Source organism: Elephantulus edwardii, unplaced genomic scaffold (genome assembly GCF_000299155.1).
Source record: "Elephantulus edwardii isolate Elephantulus edwardi_28Jun2011 unplaced genomic scaffold, EleEdw1.0 scaffold00066, whole genome shotgun sequence".
Classification (NCBI taxonomy): domain Eukaryota; kingdom Metazoa; phylum Chordata; class Mammalia; order Macroscelidea; family Macroscelididae; genus Elephantulus; species Elephantulus edwardii.
The window spans coordinates 4,206,776-4,223,700 of NW_006399816.1; the positions used below are offsets into that span (position 1 = coordinate 4,206,776).

Sequence of the window (16,925 nt, forward strand, 5' to 3'; positions counted from 1 at the left end):
TCCATGATCCACCTTGAGTTGGTTTTTGTATATGGAGTGAGGTGGGGATCTTGTTTAATTCTTCTGCAGATAGGGAAAACATCTTTTGATTTGAAAAAGAAAATTTCTTTTTTAGAAAAATGATGTGATGCTATAGAGTCATATTTCTTCAGAGGGGGAAAAATGTATTCTCAAGAGTAAGGTGGGTGCCAAATTGCTAGTATTAAGAAATTAACACAGATTTTCACATTTTGTTGAGAAAAAAAATTTATCTCAACTCACTTCTGTACTTTCTCAAATCTGTAATCTAAAATTCAATAAAATTATTCTGTTCAAAACTCAAATACTTGTTTTCCTAAGTTCTTAAAAATATCCTACTATTTAAAGCATACCTTGTAATAAAATATAATACAATAAATGGGAAATATTTACAATACTCTGTCATTGATGCTCTTCCTGTTGTTGTTATGTGTCGTCAAGTCACCTGTGACTCATAACAACCCTATGTACAACAACTCTAAACCCTGCTCTATCCTGTGCCAATCTCATTGTCTCTGACACATCTACCCCCATTGCCCCAGTTACTGAATCAATCCATCTCACAGAGGTCTTTCTCTCCTGCACTGTCTCTCCACCCTCCCAAGCATGACGTCAATCTCCAAGGACTGGTCCCTCCTTTCAACATGTTCAAAGTATGTCAGACGAAGCTTCAGAATCCTTGCATCCAAGGGGCAGCCTGGTCTCACCCTCTCTAGGATGAACCCGTTTGTTCTCCTAGCAGTCCATTGCTGTATATAAAATCTAGGAAGAGGAGATGGGTAGGAAAATGGATCTTTTAATTTCCTTTCTTTGTTGCTCTGGATGATGATTATGGTTAAAAAGTGAGGAAGAAAGTAAAAGGCAGGAAAATATCTAGAAAGGAAAGAAGGGAAAGAGAATAAATATGGTGTAAGGATATCAAGAACATGGCAGCAGCCCAAATGTCCAACCACAACTGAATGGACTGAGAAACTGGTACATTCACACAATGGAATACTATGCAGCATGTAGGAGCAATGATTTTGAAAAATACTACGTAACTTAGGAGAAGCTAGAGAGCATCAGGCTGAGTGAACTAACTTGGTTTCATAGGACGAATACTGCATAAGACCATTATTGTAAAAACAGAAGGATAACTAGTAAACCATGTACAGGAACTCAAGGGGGGTGAAGATAGTAGGAAGGAAAACACAGGCCTGCACAGTTTGGTGGGTAGAAAGAGGTGGGGAAGCAAATGAGAAGAATCCAGGTGAAAAGACAGAGTAATGATGGGCAAGGCCCAATGGTGATTGATTTTATAAGATAAAATGTATGAGAATGATTGAATGAAACAATGTGAATGAAGGATAGTGTGAAGCACAATGTATATAAACTTTGTAAGCAAATCAACTTAAAACATAATGTAAAATAAGATGGCAAACAAACACATAAAGAAATGTTCAAAATTCCTAGCTCTAAGAGAGATGCAAATCAAAACAACTATGAGATATCTCACCCCAGTAACAATGGCAAGATTTAACAGAACAGAAAAGATCAAATGCTGGTGAGGTTGTGGAGAAACTGGAAACCTTATTCACTGTTGGTGGGAGTGTAAAATGGTGCAACCCTATGGAAGGCTGTATGGTGCTTTCTCAAAAAGTTGCAAATAGAAATACCATTTGACCCAGCAATTCTACTTTGGGAATTTACCCTAAAGAAATGATAACTACCACCCAAGGAGATATATGCACACCCATGTTTATTGCAGCTTTGTTCACAATAGCAAAGAGCTGGAAACAACTCAAGTGCCTATCAACAAACGAATGGATAGAGAAGCTCTGATATATTCACACAGTGGAATACTATGCAGCGTTGACAAACAAGGAACTCGTGAAATATTATGCAAAATGTATGACCCTGGAGGACATTATGCTGAGTGAAATATCTCAGTCACAAAAGGACAAATATTGCATAGGGCCACTGTTTTAAAACAGGACTGACATCGGGGTTGAGGGAAGACAGAAAAGGAGGGGAGGAATGGTGTATATTTCATTGAAACAGATGAGGGAGAGAACTGTTTAAAAGGGATATATGATTAGGTATTCTTGTCATCTCAGAAGTCCAGAGTGAAGGCTGCATAGTGGAATGAACTTGGGGGAAAGGACTGCATAACAACGAAAAGAGTTTTTCTTTTTCTTTTCAAGGAGAAGAGTGAATTGGGGGGAGAGGGCAGGCAGGAAGAAAAGTGAAACAATGAATGACTGGAAACCCTAAGTCTCTGTAAACTTTCATTAAAATTAATTTAAAAAATGTAAAATAGAATGTCTATGAATGATTTTATGAACCAATGTAAATGAAAGACTATAAAACAATGTACATGAATGAAACATAATGTAATTATTATATATTACAAATATTTTTTAAATGGTGGAAGGGAGAAGTTGCTAAGAGAAGGAAAGAAATAAAGGAGTATTCAATTTAAAAAGATAAGCATTTCTTTACAACATTTTACCATGTATTTTGTATACCATAATTACAGATAAAGCACAATGAAGGAAATAAATTTTATTGCTGAGTTAACTAGTTTTACCTCAATAGTTACTATGCACTAAGGGGTTTGCAAAGGCAGCCTAAGTCTCTGGAGGTTCCAATTCACCAGTGACTCTGTGACAGAAGGATGAGCAATCTCCTCCTACGTTTTCCTCTGAAAATCCACAGGAGAGTCAGCTATGGGTCTGTTCAAATGCCAAGAAAATGAGTTGATTTTTTTTACCTTAAAGAGCTATGTATAATTTTGTTAATTATCAGAATTTTACACAGACCCTAAGATAAAAATGATTATTACCGTTGTTTCCCTGGCACCTGGCTCAGTACACAACCCACCAGTGGGGTTTGAGAAATATTTGTAAAAATAAAATAAAAATTTTATAGTATTAATATATTTTAATACAATTTTAAATACTGCCTAGCAGTAAATTCAGAAAATGCAATTGCCTTTAACCAAAACAATGTCCCTTCTGACAGCATCATTTTGTAAATATAAAATGACAATTTAAATGTAAATATACAATAATGAAAATTTTTATACCAATATACTATGTACTGTCAAGTCAACTGCAACTCAGAATGACCCTATAAGTAATGGATTTGAAATCTGCCCTATTCTGTGCCATCTTTGCCATCTCAGACCCACTTTAAGCCCACTGTTAAGCCACTGTGTCAATCCATTTTATACCAGATACAATATTTTAATTATCAAAAAGATTCAACTTTGCCAAGATTCCTTCTTACAGGTGTGAGATAGACTTATGATTTTATCAGTTTCAATCTATGTATTATATTGTTTAAAGTGACAGATGAGAAAACGGACATAATGAAATACTGTGAAACAGACACCATGCAAAAGAGAAAAAGCCATCTTCTGATGACAGTCTGCCATCTGTCCCCCTGCCATTCAGTGACAATTACAAATACCCCATCCGTTTTCTGGTGGAGATGATGTAGTAAAGTCTTCTTTTGTACATTCTGATGTGCCTTTCTGATCTAATCTGAGGTTTAACAGATGACTTAAAGAGAAGCTCAGAGTTCAACAAGCTTAATTTATCATGGGCTTGCACTCAACACTGCAACAGAAAATGGTTCTGTTACATAGAGCCAAGTCTTGTAATAGAGGGTGATTTCTCAGGATTCTCAGATTTCAAATGCTGCAGCCTGGATTTCTATCAAGCTTTATTCTTAGAAATAATTTCATAATATTACAGTAAGAATAACACTACTATTTGTCAAAAATAACATTACCATGTTAATCCAAAATCAAAGGGAAAATAAAGTGCAAGCTAGAGGCAGAAATTACTGGTTTTGAATGGCGTTGATGGCCCTAGGTGAGAAAGGTTTGTGAAATCAATAACTTCACATCAATCTTAACATCACTGAAGCAACATTCTCCAATTTTAAAGATTTACAAACATATACTGCATTGTTGTTATTGTTATTAAGTGCCATCGAGTCATAGATGACTCATAGTGACCCTAAGGAATGAAAGACCTGAACATCTGTATAACTTTCACTGTTTCTGTAAGTTCATACAGTTTCCAGAGGCAAGCTATTTCAGAAGTGGATGTCACTCTTGCTTCCAAGCCTTTTCTAACCTGGGAGCTCCACCAAACACTGTTCACCATGGGTAACCATTATCACATTTGACACATTAGTTTAACATATAACGTGCTGATGTTTTATTCTTCATAGGAAAATTATGCAAAAACATCACATAAGCACTAAGGTTTAATGGTGTTATACTAATATCTGTAACAGTTCTTTTAAGACTTTGAACAAAATGCACTTTCACCCACAGACTCCACTTTTTAAAAATCTACTTACTGCCCAGCAAATTCTCTCACTTTTCAGACTCAGAGCCTATACAACATCAATTTTAATGATATTCTTGTCAATATTCTGAATTTTCTAGAGCCTCTTTCTGTGCTCAGACCTTCACGCCACATCTAAACTAGGTAGATAAAGAAATTCTAGAACAGTATCACATGATAAACAATTAGAAAAATCTAGAGTTCTACTGTTATCCATAAATAACTAGAACAGTAGTAAGAGTTCTTGATAGAGAACTGCCAGAAATACAAGCTGGGTTTTAAAGAGACCAAGGCAGTAAGGTTATCATTGCTGATGTGAGATGGATCTTTGTTGAAAGCAAAGAGTACCAAAAGGAGGTTTATATGTGTTTATTGACTATTCATAGGCATTTGACTGTTTGGATCATAAAAAAATGTGGCTAACATTAAGAACACTGGGAATTCAGAATATTTAATTGTGCTCATGTGAAATCTATACCTAAGTCAGGAAAGATTTTGTCTGAACAGAGTAAGGGAACACTGCATGGATCAAAATCAAGAAAGCAGTGTATCAAGGATGTATCCTTTCTCCATACCTTTTCAATATTTATATTGAACAGATCATCCAGGACGATGGATTTTATGAAGAAGAATGTGGCGTCAGGATCAGAGAAAGATTTATCAACAAGATTTATGCAGATGATACAACCTTGCTCACTGAAACTAAGGAGGACTAGAAACGTTTGCTGCAGAGGGTCAAGGACTGCAGCCCTCAATATGGATTGAAGGTCAACATCAAGAAAACAAAGATTGTCACCAGCAGCCCAAAAGGTAGTATCATGATGGAGAAGAGTGAAATTGTTACTTATTTCTTCTTGCTCAGCTCCACAATCAACACTCTTGGTACCAGCAGTCAGGAAATCAAAAGATTAGTTTTATTGAGGAAAATGTGCTGTCAAAGACCCCTCCTAAGGGCTGTAGAACAATGACGTCAGTCTAGAGACTAAAGTGCGCTTGATCTAAGCCACATTCTCCCCTGCCTGCTATGTAACTGAGAGCTGGACAATGAACAAGAATGACAGAACAATCAATGCCTTTTAGTTGTGGTGCTGGAGAAGAGTATCAAACATACTATGGACTGCCAAGAGAACAACAGGTTTGTCCTGGAGAGGGTAAAATTAGGTTGTTCCATGGAGGCAAGAATTTTGAAACTCCATCTCATATATTTTGGGCATGTTACCAAGAGGGACCAGTCCTTGGAGAAGGACATTATGCTTGGAAGGGCAGAGGGTCAGCACAGAAAAGGAAGATCCTGGATGAGATGGCTGGACAGTGATTGTGGTAATGGGGTCAGGCATGTCAGAGATGGTAAGGTTGGCTCAGGATAAGACAAAGTTTAGAGTCATTGTTCATTGAGTTTGTCTTAGTTGATTCAACATCACATCTGAAATATGGACAATGATTGAGGATGACAGAAGAATCAATGCCTTTGAGTTGTGGTGTTGGAGAAGACTATTGGATATCTCAAGGAATGCCCAAAAAACAAGATGGGACAAGGTTCAGAGCTGTTGTTTTAGTATCACTATGAGTTGTAGTCAACTCAATGGCATATAGCAACAACTATAAAGTTTCATACAAAAGTTTGCTTGAACATAATTTAAGGTTGTATATGAGAAACCCTAGCAACAAATCAGTAAGTTACAGCTAATCAGACAAAACGAAATCTATAATATTGTCCATCTAATGGAAGGAAAAATGAACAAAGAATAAATTAGACAAACAATAAAAATTCACATTGTTTGCCAACCACTCTCCTCTGGAAGACATTTTTGTAAACACACTTAAATTTAGTATAATGCTTTTCTGAAAATACCTGCCAGTAGGAAGCATATGCTATCTGCATAAAAAAAAAACTATAAAAGCATGAATTAGCAGTCAGCTATGTGTATATACTATATAATGAATACATAAACACGTGTGCATGCACACACAATACACACACGAATTAAAAAAAAAACTTTCTTCTTTTTATTAACACTTTAACAAAGTTTACAGAAAACTTAGATTCCCTTTCATTCATTGCTGTGGATTTCCCCCCCTACCCGTCACCCAATTTGCTTTTCTCTTTAAAAAGATTCTTTCATTGTTGCATAATTTCCTCCCTCCCCCACTCCTCAGTCCACTTTGCTATGCACCTCTTACTCTAGACTACAGTCTTGCAAATAATACCTAATTATATATTTCTTTTAAATAGTTCTTTCCCTCATCTGTTTCAATGCAGTGTTCATTATTTATCTCTTCTTAGTTTCCCCCCAATCCTTGTGTTAGTCCTGTTGTGTAACAATGGCATTATGCAGTATTTGTTCTTTTGTGACCGAGATATTTCACTCAGCATAATGTCCTCCAGGGTCACCCGTTTTGTATAATATTTTATGAGTTCCTTGTTTTTCAGTGCTGTGTAGTACTCCATTTTGTGAACATATCACAGTTTCTCTATCTATTCATTTGCTGATGGGCACTTGGTTTGCTTCCATCTCTTTGCTATTGTGAACAAAGCAGCAATAAACATAGGTGTGCATATGTCTGCTTCGGTGTCAGCTCTGGTTTCTTTAGGGTTTATTCTCGGTAGTGGAATTGCTGGGTCGAATGGTACTTCTATTTCCAGCTTTTTGAGAATGCACCATACAGCATTCCATAGTGGCTGCACCATTTTACATTCCTACCAACAGTGAAAAAGACTTCCAGTTTTTCCACAACCTTGCCAATATTTGTTGCTTGCTGTTCTGTCAAATTCTGCTATTGTTACTGTGGTGAGAGTATATCTCATAGTTGTTTTGATTTGCATCTCTCTTAAGAGCTAGAAATTTTGAACATTTCTTCATGTGTCTGTTCACCATCTGAATACCTTCCTTGATGAAGTGTCTGTTCATATCCTGTGCCCATTTTGCAATTTGAGTTGTTTATCTTGTTGAGGTGCTGAAGTAGTCTATAAATTCTAGATATAAGTCCTTTATCAGACATGTCATTACCACATTTCTCCCCTCCCCCCCCAATCTACGGCTTTCCTTTTTACCCTGGTGGAGAAGTTTCTTCATAAGCATAGAATTTTATTATTAGAAGGTCTCATTCATCTATTTTATTCTCTCCTGGTTGTCGATTTTTCAGGATGCTTGGGAGACTGTTCATGTTGTGGATTGGGGCTTCTAGAGTTCTTCCAAGTTTTTCTCTGATAAAGTTGATAGTCCTTGGTTTTATTCCTAAGTCCTTGACTCACTTTGTGTTGGTTTTTGCGTATGGTGTTAGATGTGAGTCTTAGATAATTAAAGAGGAAATGGTGCCTAGGAAAGCTATATTCTTTAGGAAAGGGTAAGATGCCTTTAAATAATCTTTTAAAAGGACATAAAATATATTTTCTTTTGGTTTTTTAAAAAATTGTTTACAAAAGCACACCTAACTCAACACTGACCAATTCAACATATTTCATGATCAAGTTGTATAATCATTACACATAACTGCTCCCAGAAATGGACTTAAAACATATTAACCCTACTTAGGGGGTTAATTAATCCTTATTTAGGGGGAAAACAAATTACTTACTGTAGTTGACTTCTAGTTTGTTAATTTGACTTGAGTTGTTATTGACAGGAAAGCAAACAAGATGTTTTCCTGGTATGGACAGAGTAATAATTCTGCTATGATAAATATAGGGAAGCAAAGTAAGGAAATAAATGATTTCATAAATGATTATTATTTTCCAGGCTGTTAGCAATTCTAGAAGCCATCTTTCCACCTCAATGGTAGGGATCCTGGACAGAGACAGCTTATAAATACTTTCATGAAATACAATAATATCTTTACCAATTCAAAAATTCTATTTTTTTTTCTTCAATCACCTAATTAGCATATTTTTTCTTGGGAGAAACACAACTTTGGATTTTATAAAACCAAATTTTGGTTTCAAACACCCACTAAATTATAGTTAAGATTATTTATTAAGATCTTTCCCAGGTTTGTCAAGTATTAAATGGAAACTTTTCCCCCACACAGTTTAAATATAGAGATTATATCATGTACATGCTTTGTAAAGTCAAAGAATCCCGTACATAAATATAGGGATCTAAAAATAGAGAGGGAATTTTTAAAAAAATTCATTTTCCATGTCAATTACTAAATGTACTCTATGTATGTAGTTTGAATAAACCATGGGAAAACTACCACTGGCTTCTTTAATAGTGTAAGATTAAGTGTTTTCAATAAATTCTCTAATAATTCATATAAATATTAAATTTCAAATGTATCTAAAAGCTGCACCAACTTCTGACTTTAAGAAATTACATACTTTTAACATACATATATAAAAATGATGGAAAAGGGAAAGCATCTGGCATGTAACTGGTCTCTTTTTTGTCTTAAGGAACATGTGGAAACTAAGAAAAATTTGCTAGTAAACTATAATAAAAAGACAAAACAATAAAGCTTGTTTGCTGAGCAGCCACCTATTATGTTTAACAGGCTTAAAACAAAATGTGCCAAAGATCAAGAGTAAGTTATCTGAGATGTCAAGTGTATAAGGTCAAAGATACAATTTTATTAGGTCAGAGGTGGCATAAATAAAATGTTATAAGTCAAAGAAGAAGGGTCACATGCATACTGTATAAAATATAAAGACATCACAGATGACAAGTAATAACTTTAAGTAGAACAAGTATGTTTCCCATAGATACCTTCACTGATTAAAAATGAAACTTTAAAGGGAATAAGTATAAAATTGTCCTTCTGTATCACATAACTCACCTACTATACTGCACACTTGTTTTCAGAAAGAATAGCTGTACCCAAGAATAACTACATGAATTAAGCAAGAACTTAAAGAAAATTTAATCCCTTTAAACTGAAACAGTACACCAAATAAGCACATCTATCAAACCTCAACTACAAGAATTAAACATCAGGCTCTAATGATAGCTACAAAAAACCCCCACAACAATTCCCAACAAAGGAACTATATATTTTCTCCAAAACCATTTGAGTTCAATACCATTTCCTTACTTTTATCCTTTAAATAGAATTTATAATTGTTATATAATAGCAGTGTTCTAGAAATAATCTAAATAATTTTTATAAATTATATAGTTAACTCTTTGTATATAGAAGGGGTCGCGGTACTAGAGATATTGTAGCTGATGTTAGATGGATCTTGGCTGAAAGCAGGGAATACCAGAGGAATGTCTATCTGTGTTTCATTGACTATGCAAAGGCATCTGACTGTGTAGATCATAGCAAACTATGGCTGATTCTGAGAAGAATGGGAATCCCAGAACACTTGACCGTTCTAATGTGAAACTTATACTTGGACCAGGAGGCAGTCGTCAGAACAGAGCAAGGGAACACTGCATGGTTCAAAATTGGGAAGGGCGTACGCCAGGGATGCATCCTATCTCCATACCTTTTCAACCTATATGCAGAACAGATTATCCGGGAGGCTGGGCTCTATGAGGAGAAATGTGGGGTCAGGATTGGTGGACGATTTATCAACAACCTGCGTTATGCAGATGACACTACCCTGCTTGCTGAAACTGAAGAGAACCTGAAGCGCCTGCTGCAGAGTGTCAAGGACTGAAGCCTACAATATGGATTGAGGCTCAATGTCAAGAAGACAAAGATTCTCACCACTGGACCAACTGGTAGCATCAGGATGGATGGTGAAGAGATTGAGATTGTACACAGCTTTAGTTTGCTTGGCTCTGTAGTCTACAGTCTTGGCACCAGTAGCCAGGAAATTAAAAGGTGCACTGCCATGGGAAAGTTTGCTGTTAGGGACCTCTCCAAAGTGCTGAAGAGCAGTGGTGTCTCTCTGGAGACTAAGGTGCGTCTGATACAGGCTTTGGTCTTCCCAATCGCTTGTAATGCATCAGAGAGTTGGACAATGACCAAGGAGGATAGAAAGAGAATTGATGCCTTTGAGCTGCGGTGCTGGAGAAGAATATTGAGAATACCATGGACTGCTAGGAAAACAAACAGATTCATCCTGGAAAGGATTAAACCAAGCGACTCCTTGGAGGCAAGGATTCTGAGGCTCCGTCTAACATACTTTGGACATGTTGTGAGGAGAGACTGGTCCTTGGAGAGGGACATCATGCTTGGGAGCGTGGAGGGATAGCGCAGGAGAGGAAGGCCCTCTATGAGGTGGATTGATTCAGTGACTGGGATAATTGGGATGAGAGTGTCAGAGACAGTGCGATTGGCACAGGACAGAGCGGAGTTTAGGGCTGTTGTACATAGGGTCGGTATGAGTCGCAATCGACTCGACGGCACATAACAACAACAACAACAACATAGTTAACTTATTAATTTATTTATTGATACAAATTATATATGGGACAATTTACTTTGTAATAGAAATATATTACAATTAATTGAGACAATTTATGAGTTCTTTTAAAAGGAACAGAAATACATGTGACTTCTAAATAGCAAGAGAGTGGGGACAATGATATGAATGATTCCAATCAAAGAAATCCATACCACTATATCTTTAAAAATAACTATACAATTTCAGTCAAAGGGGGAAATTTATGCAAGTTAGATAGTTCTATTTTCATTTTCACCTCTATTAGCATTATCTGGTATTTACAAAGTAGAAATTTAGAAGCTCATCTATCTTCAAGTCATTCTGTGTAGCTTTTCAATTCAACAGAACTCAACATAATGAACATTTATTAATACCTTCCTAAGAGCTAACCATTATGTCAAACAATGACTACGCAGGAACAAAACATTGGGAAACATATGACTTCAGCTACAGTAAAATAGCTTATATTGCCCTAATCTTCCAACTCTGAACCTACGGCCCTTAAATTAATTCTAATTCATAGTAAGTCTATCAGGAAAAAAGAGGATAGCCCTATAGGGCTTCCAAGGTAGGAAACTGTGGTGGAAGTGGACTGCTGCATCTTTCTCTCAAAATTCAGCTGAAACATTGACCTTGTTAGGCGGGACCACTTTTTATTATTATTAAATTTTATTAATTTTAATGAACATTTACAGAGATTTTGGGTTTTCATTCATTCATTGTTGCACTCTTTTCTCTACCCTCCTCCCCAGTTTGTTCTTCTTTCCCCACCCCCTTGTAAGTCTGTTTTAATTGTCCAGTTGCCACAGTGCTTGTCAAAGCCAGTTCTGATTAAAAGGAGGGACCACTTTTACCACCATGCCAATAAGGCCCCTTTCCAACTCCGAAAGCTGCACAAAATACACAAAGCACCTACTAGAAGGAATTAAAGAATGATTTAAAAAAAAAAGAATGATTAAGACTCTATAATCTCTGAAAAGGAGGAAGAATATGTGAGCTCCATATTCAGCCTTGCTTTTTCCTTAATTATGTAGGTCAATTTTTTACATGAGTTCAAGTCTGAAAATGGAAGTCTTACTGGGCGGGTAAGACAGAATTTGGAGTTTAGAAATGTAAAAGAAAATAAAATTTGAGGAAAAGACAAAATTTATTAAGAATCACTCAGTTTCCCCTATGTTACACATACTGGATTGTGTGGTGCCCACTCACCATCCCCTATGTGTTAGAATCCTACCCTCTATGTCTGTAATATAATTTAATGGAATAACTTTCTATAATATAGTATAAAGTAACAGACTGTAAAGGTAACCATTTCTGAGCAACAAAGACACACAAAGACACACATAAATACAGATTCCATATGAGAATCAACCAAGACCTTCTCTGACAGCACCCAATACAGAGCCAAGTTCTACATCCTTGAACTGTGTTGATCACCTAGTATGAGCACAAATCCTAGAACAAGTGCTTTCTAGCATATTCGTGCTGAAAGTCCCTACAGCTCTCCATTAAAATTTTTTTTTGTATCTTGCAACAAGTCAATAAACCCAATTCTATTCAACTACAGATGAGTTGCCTTCACAGTCACTGAAGGACTCTAACAAAAAGCAATGAAAAAGAATAACTATAGCTTCATGAAAACAACAGGGGTCAAACTCACAGACTTAAAGATGAATAAAGAAGCCAGACATTAAAAAGGTACACACTGTACAGAACTATTTATATGAAATTCAAAAATAGGCAAGATTAACTGATGGTGCTAGAACTCCACAAAGTAGCTACCTTTGGGGAACACGTCTGCAAGGAGACATGAGGGAGCCATCTGGGGTACGAGAAATAATCTGTGTCTTGTTCTCAGTACTGTCTTGTGTGTGTATACTAATGTAAAAACTCAGATATATATTTTGATATTTGAATGTTACTTCTAGACAAGTTAAACATATGTTTAAAATTATCCACTGGTACTTTCCTCAGTGAACCCACAATAATCTTTCCTGAGTATTTAATGAAGAATCTGAAGAGATTCTGAAAAACAAGAAATTCTTGTCCTTGTTTAGTTTTAGGAAGTTGCTACTATTTACAAATACAATATGCATATTATTTCACCAGTCATTCAAGCCTCAATTAACAGCTGAATAAATATTATTTATGCCAATACAATAGATTAACAAGTTTAAAAAATTTCTAAACAGCTTACTAATACAAAAGTATCTGTTAAATGAAATTTACATTGTTAGCTGTCTTCCAAAAAATCTTCCAAGTATCACTGAGCAAAATTTTCCTTGTATTATTAAAATACCCAAATAAATCTCTTTTGCACTGAAATTATATGAATAACAGTATTCTTATCTATATCTTATTGTCATCAAGTCAGAACCAAACTCATTTCACAGAATAATGTTCATCTTTTTCCCACAGAGTCACTGGTGAATTCAAACCCCAAAGGAGGTACATCCTTTGTATTATCAGTACAATTCCCTAAAATCAAGCTCACCAGAGCACCCTTATTAACTAAAACGTAAACTAATGATATAATTGTATATTTCATTATGGTAGTTATTAAATACTAAACATTATTTTAAATAATCATATAAATATGTATAAGGAGTTCATCTTTCAATATGACATCTCTTGCCCTGATTTGATGTTGCTATGCAATGGGTATGACTATGGGAAGGAGGTGTGTTGGCCTATTCACAAAGGGATTTGCTATCTACCATTCCATTGGGAAATTGGCCAGTTTCAACCACCTGCAAGGGGATTGGATAGTCTTGCCCATAAACTCAAGAGCATCTTCTCCTGTGCCAAAAGAAGAGAGAGATCTCCCCCAACAGTGTAAAATATAGGGCACAGTTCAAGATAACAGCAGCAGCCATGGCCAAACTGGAGACCGGATGTGAGATGGTGATGTGAGACTTTGGGGTGGGGTGGAGGGAAGCCAAGATTGGCAGAACTGAGAACTTTGTTGGACTACTCGAGGAAAACCAATACTGGCAGGATAGAAAACTTGAGAACACTTAGAGTCTTGAGACTATGGCGCCTATGTCCATACTCCCAGAGCTGTATTGATGGATGTATTCTGATATCAATCTGAATTACAACCTTTTCATTTCCCCAATATGGTTCGGTATGGTCTGTAAGCCATAACATTGGATTTTGGACCCACTAAACCAATAATATTGGTGTTGAGATGAATAGAAAGAGGTATGAGAGCATGGGGGCCGTATCTGACCTCATGGTATTTAGTTTTGTGTTATGGATACTGTTGACACGGATATTTTCCCTGTGAAGTTGATAAAAGGTCAGATATGTTGCTCCTGATACAGCCCTTGCTCTTTTTATCTGTAAAACAATTTTTTCATAATAAGAGTTCTGCATATATTATAACTAAATAAATATCTATAAAAGAGCAAAAGTGAAGCTCACCACTTCTTCATCTGAAAGTTCTCGCCCTTGGATACTGCTATTCTCTCTCACAGCTTGCTGGTGTTTTTTCCCTTTAATATGGCTAAAAAGATACACCTCTGACGAAATCTAAAAGCATAAGATTGCTTAAATTACAATGAAAATAAAACATGCAGAATTAATTAAGACTACTGGCACACTGTGACAAATGTCATTAGTCAATGAATAACTTGAGTAGAAATTATCAAATAAGAATCTAATTTGCTGTATAAACTTTCATTGATATTATTTTTTAAAATTAAAGTGTGATCAACTTAAAATTATATCTAATTTTCAATGCTACACATTAACCCAATATATTATATACAAGTTGCGATCACTTTAGTATTGAATTACAAGACTTAAAATGCTTTCTTTGGAATGCAACTCAGAATCCTCCAGAAGACAGATGGTCAAAAAAAGGTATATACCATCATAGCCTGTCTAACAAGGAATCATTTCCTCTTATTGGCTGAAGAACCAATAAAGAAAACTGCTTTGTTTTTTTGGTTTCTTATTAAAAAAAAAAGTTTACTAGGACTATCATTAAGCAGGTGTACTAAATTAGTACCAACTGCCATGCTAGGGCACTTTGAACTGTTGTTTTGTATCATCAAGTCGTAACTGACCCATAGCTGACCCTCCAATGGGTTTTCTGAGGCACTTAATTGAACAGAAGGAGATTGTCCATCCTTCTCCTGCAGAGCAGCTGGTGGATGCAAATCTTGCCTTTGGAGTTACAGTGCAGCTTCTTACCACTAAGCCACCAAAACTACTATTCCTAAGTGCCAACATATTTTAAATATGTTTCCCATGGTACCTGGCATTCAGGAGACGGCTTAGCATGAGTTTATAAGGACCAGGAGAACACATTTCTATGATTTAATGAAGTTTAGTAATCAATTTTATCAGTACAAAGTTGACAATGACAACCTACCAGGACACTGCAGAGAGAACACTGCTTCTTTCTTTCATAAGGGGTAAGTTTAGGAGCATAATCAGTATTTGCATGTCGTCCACTGCTTAACTCTGCAGCTTTCTCTTTTCTTTGTTCAATTTGTTCCATGTGCCTTCGAATGCTCTCATCATGCTACAGACAAAGTAAAAAAGTAATAATAAAATTATTCAGATTATGCTGAAAATTTGAAAAATGTGTTTTTTACTAAATTTTCTAAAATAATAGAGAAAATGCCATCTTATTTCAATGTCAAATTACCCACTGAAAACAAGAATTTATGTGAAGCCCCATTATATCCCCATATGCATAGTCAAGTTTCCTAAAATATGCTCCATGGAACTGTTGCATGAGACATTAATATTAATGGGTCTTTTGTGGAAGAGGTTCCATGGTGAAATAAATTTTTGAAAACACTAAGTTAAAGCTAAACAGGTTAAGAGAACTTTACAGAGCCTCTACTATGTCAACATGCCCTATGAGTCAAGAAACCAAACTTACATTAGAGCAGTATTTCACAAACTTATTTGACTACAATGTACTTTTGATAAACATTTCTTGGAGCAATATGGGAAATGTCAATCTGTAAGTAAAGCTCAAGATGATCCACATGGCAGAAAATACTCACTATACTGCAATCCTGCCTCGTCCATGATCCCCACTAAAGAAAATGCTATTTCACGCCTTTACTCTTGTGCTCATACATATGGCTAGAATATTATTCTACTCACCTATCCTTCCTTTGGCTAACTTCAAATTCTTCTTTAAAGGTTCAGCTGATGAATTAATCATTAAAATTAATTCCAAGATCTCTGGCACCCCTTATGTTATAAACTAAGTGCCTCTCTTTTGTGTTCCCATAAGACTGAATCAGACAGATTATAAAAAATACCTTTTAATAGTTTGCTGTGTTGCTGTGGTCCTCTCTGGTCTCTAGCTACTTTAACTGCAGGTACATGGTGGTCTTGCAAATTGCCACCAGCAGTGGGACTAGGATAAGAGAAAGAGTGCTTCCCACATTGGTCGGCAAGACTTGAGATGAGCAAGGCTTGTGGTGGCAAGATCCTGGTGCTGGAGAGACTGTGGTATTTCTGTGGTGAAATGATGGCAGGGACCTGCGGCTTTTTGCATTCGTGCTGGCCACAGAGGTTTAGCAATTCTTGCCAGATGTTTGAAGGAGAAGCTGACTTAAAACTGCTCTGAGGCAAACCTTGCTGCACGATTTGGATTTGACTGCTGAACTGAAACCAGAGCCTGGACATACTGAAAAATTGTGCTTTGGAACTAGCTGACTAAAACTTGCATTTGCATTGGGTGATATTCATTACCTCCCCCATTCTCCCACATACTTCCTAATACATACTTCTCTAATAAACCCCATTCTTGGTACCATAACTATGACTCTGTGAGTCAGCAATGAAGAAAAGAACCTCTTGCCGTTGGTGGGCATCACGGGGCTGGGCTCTGAGAAGGTGAAGGGCTATGCTATTCTCATTCTCTCTGACCCTTTCAGAGAGATGCTCATGGCCCTGTGCCCCAATGCCCTGTTTTCTGCTCTTTAGATAGCTGCTAACCAATAGAGTATCATTTTAATCCACCAGCAGCTCCACAAAAGAAAGATGAGCAGTGTCCTCCTGTCAAAATTCACAACATTGGAAAACTGATAGAGAGTGCTAGGAGTAGGAACTTGCTCGAAAGCAATTCATTTTAAATGGTTAAAATCTCTGAATATACTCTAACAGTCATATCTTCCAGTTATTAAGGAATTGTTTAGTAAAAACAGGAAATGTCAACTCCATCGATGCTCTGCTGGAGAAGGAGGGACAATTTCCTC

The 16,925-nt window shown here is 36.4% G+C and overlaps 1 protein-coding gene across 1 annotated transcript in view; it reads right to left on the reverse strand.

Annotated features, from left to right (window-relative positions):
- Positions 1–16,925, reverse strand: part of SCAPER (S-phase cyclin A-associated protein in the ER) — a 507,933-nt gene that overhangs the window by 337,787 nt on the left and 153,221 nt on the right. The window contains exons 17-18 of the mRNA XM_006888275.1: positions 15,074–15,226; positions 14,119–14,226 (exon numbers count right to left, since the gene is read on the reverse strand). Of these exons, the coding sequence (XP_006888337.1) occupies positions 14,119–14,226; positions 15,074–15,226 (261 nt within the window). The remainder of the gene's footprint in view (positions 1–14,118; positions 14,227–15,073; positions 15,227–16,925) is intronic.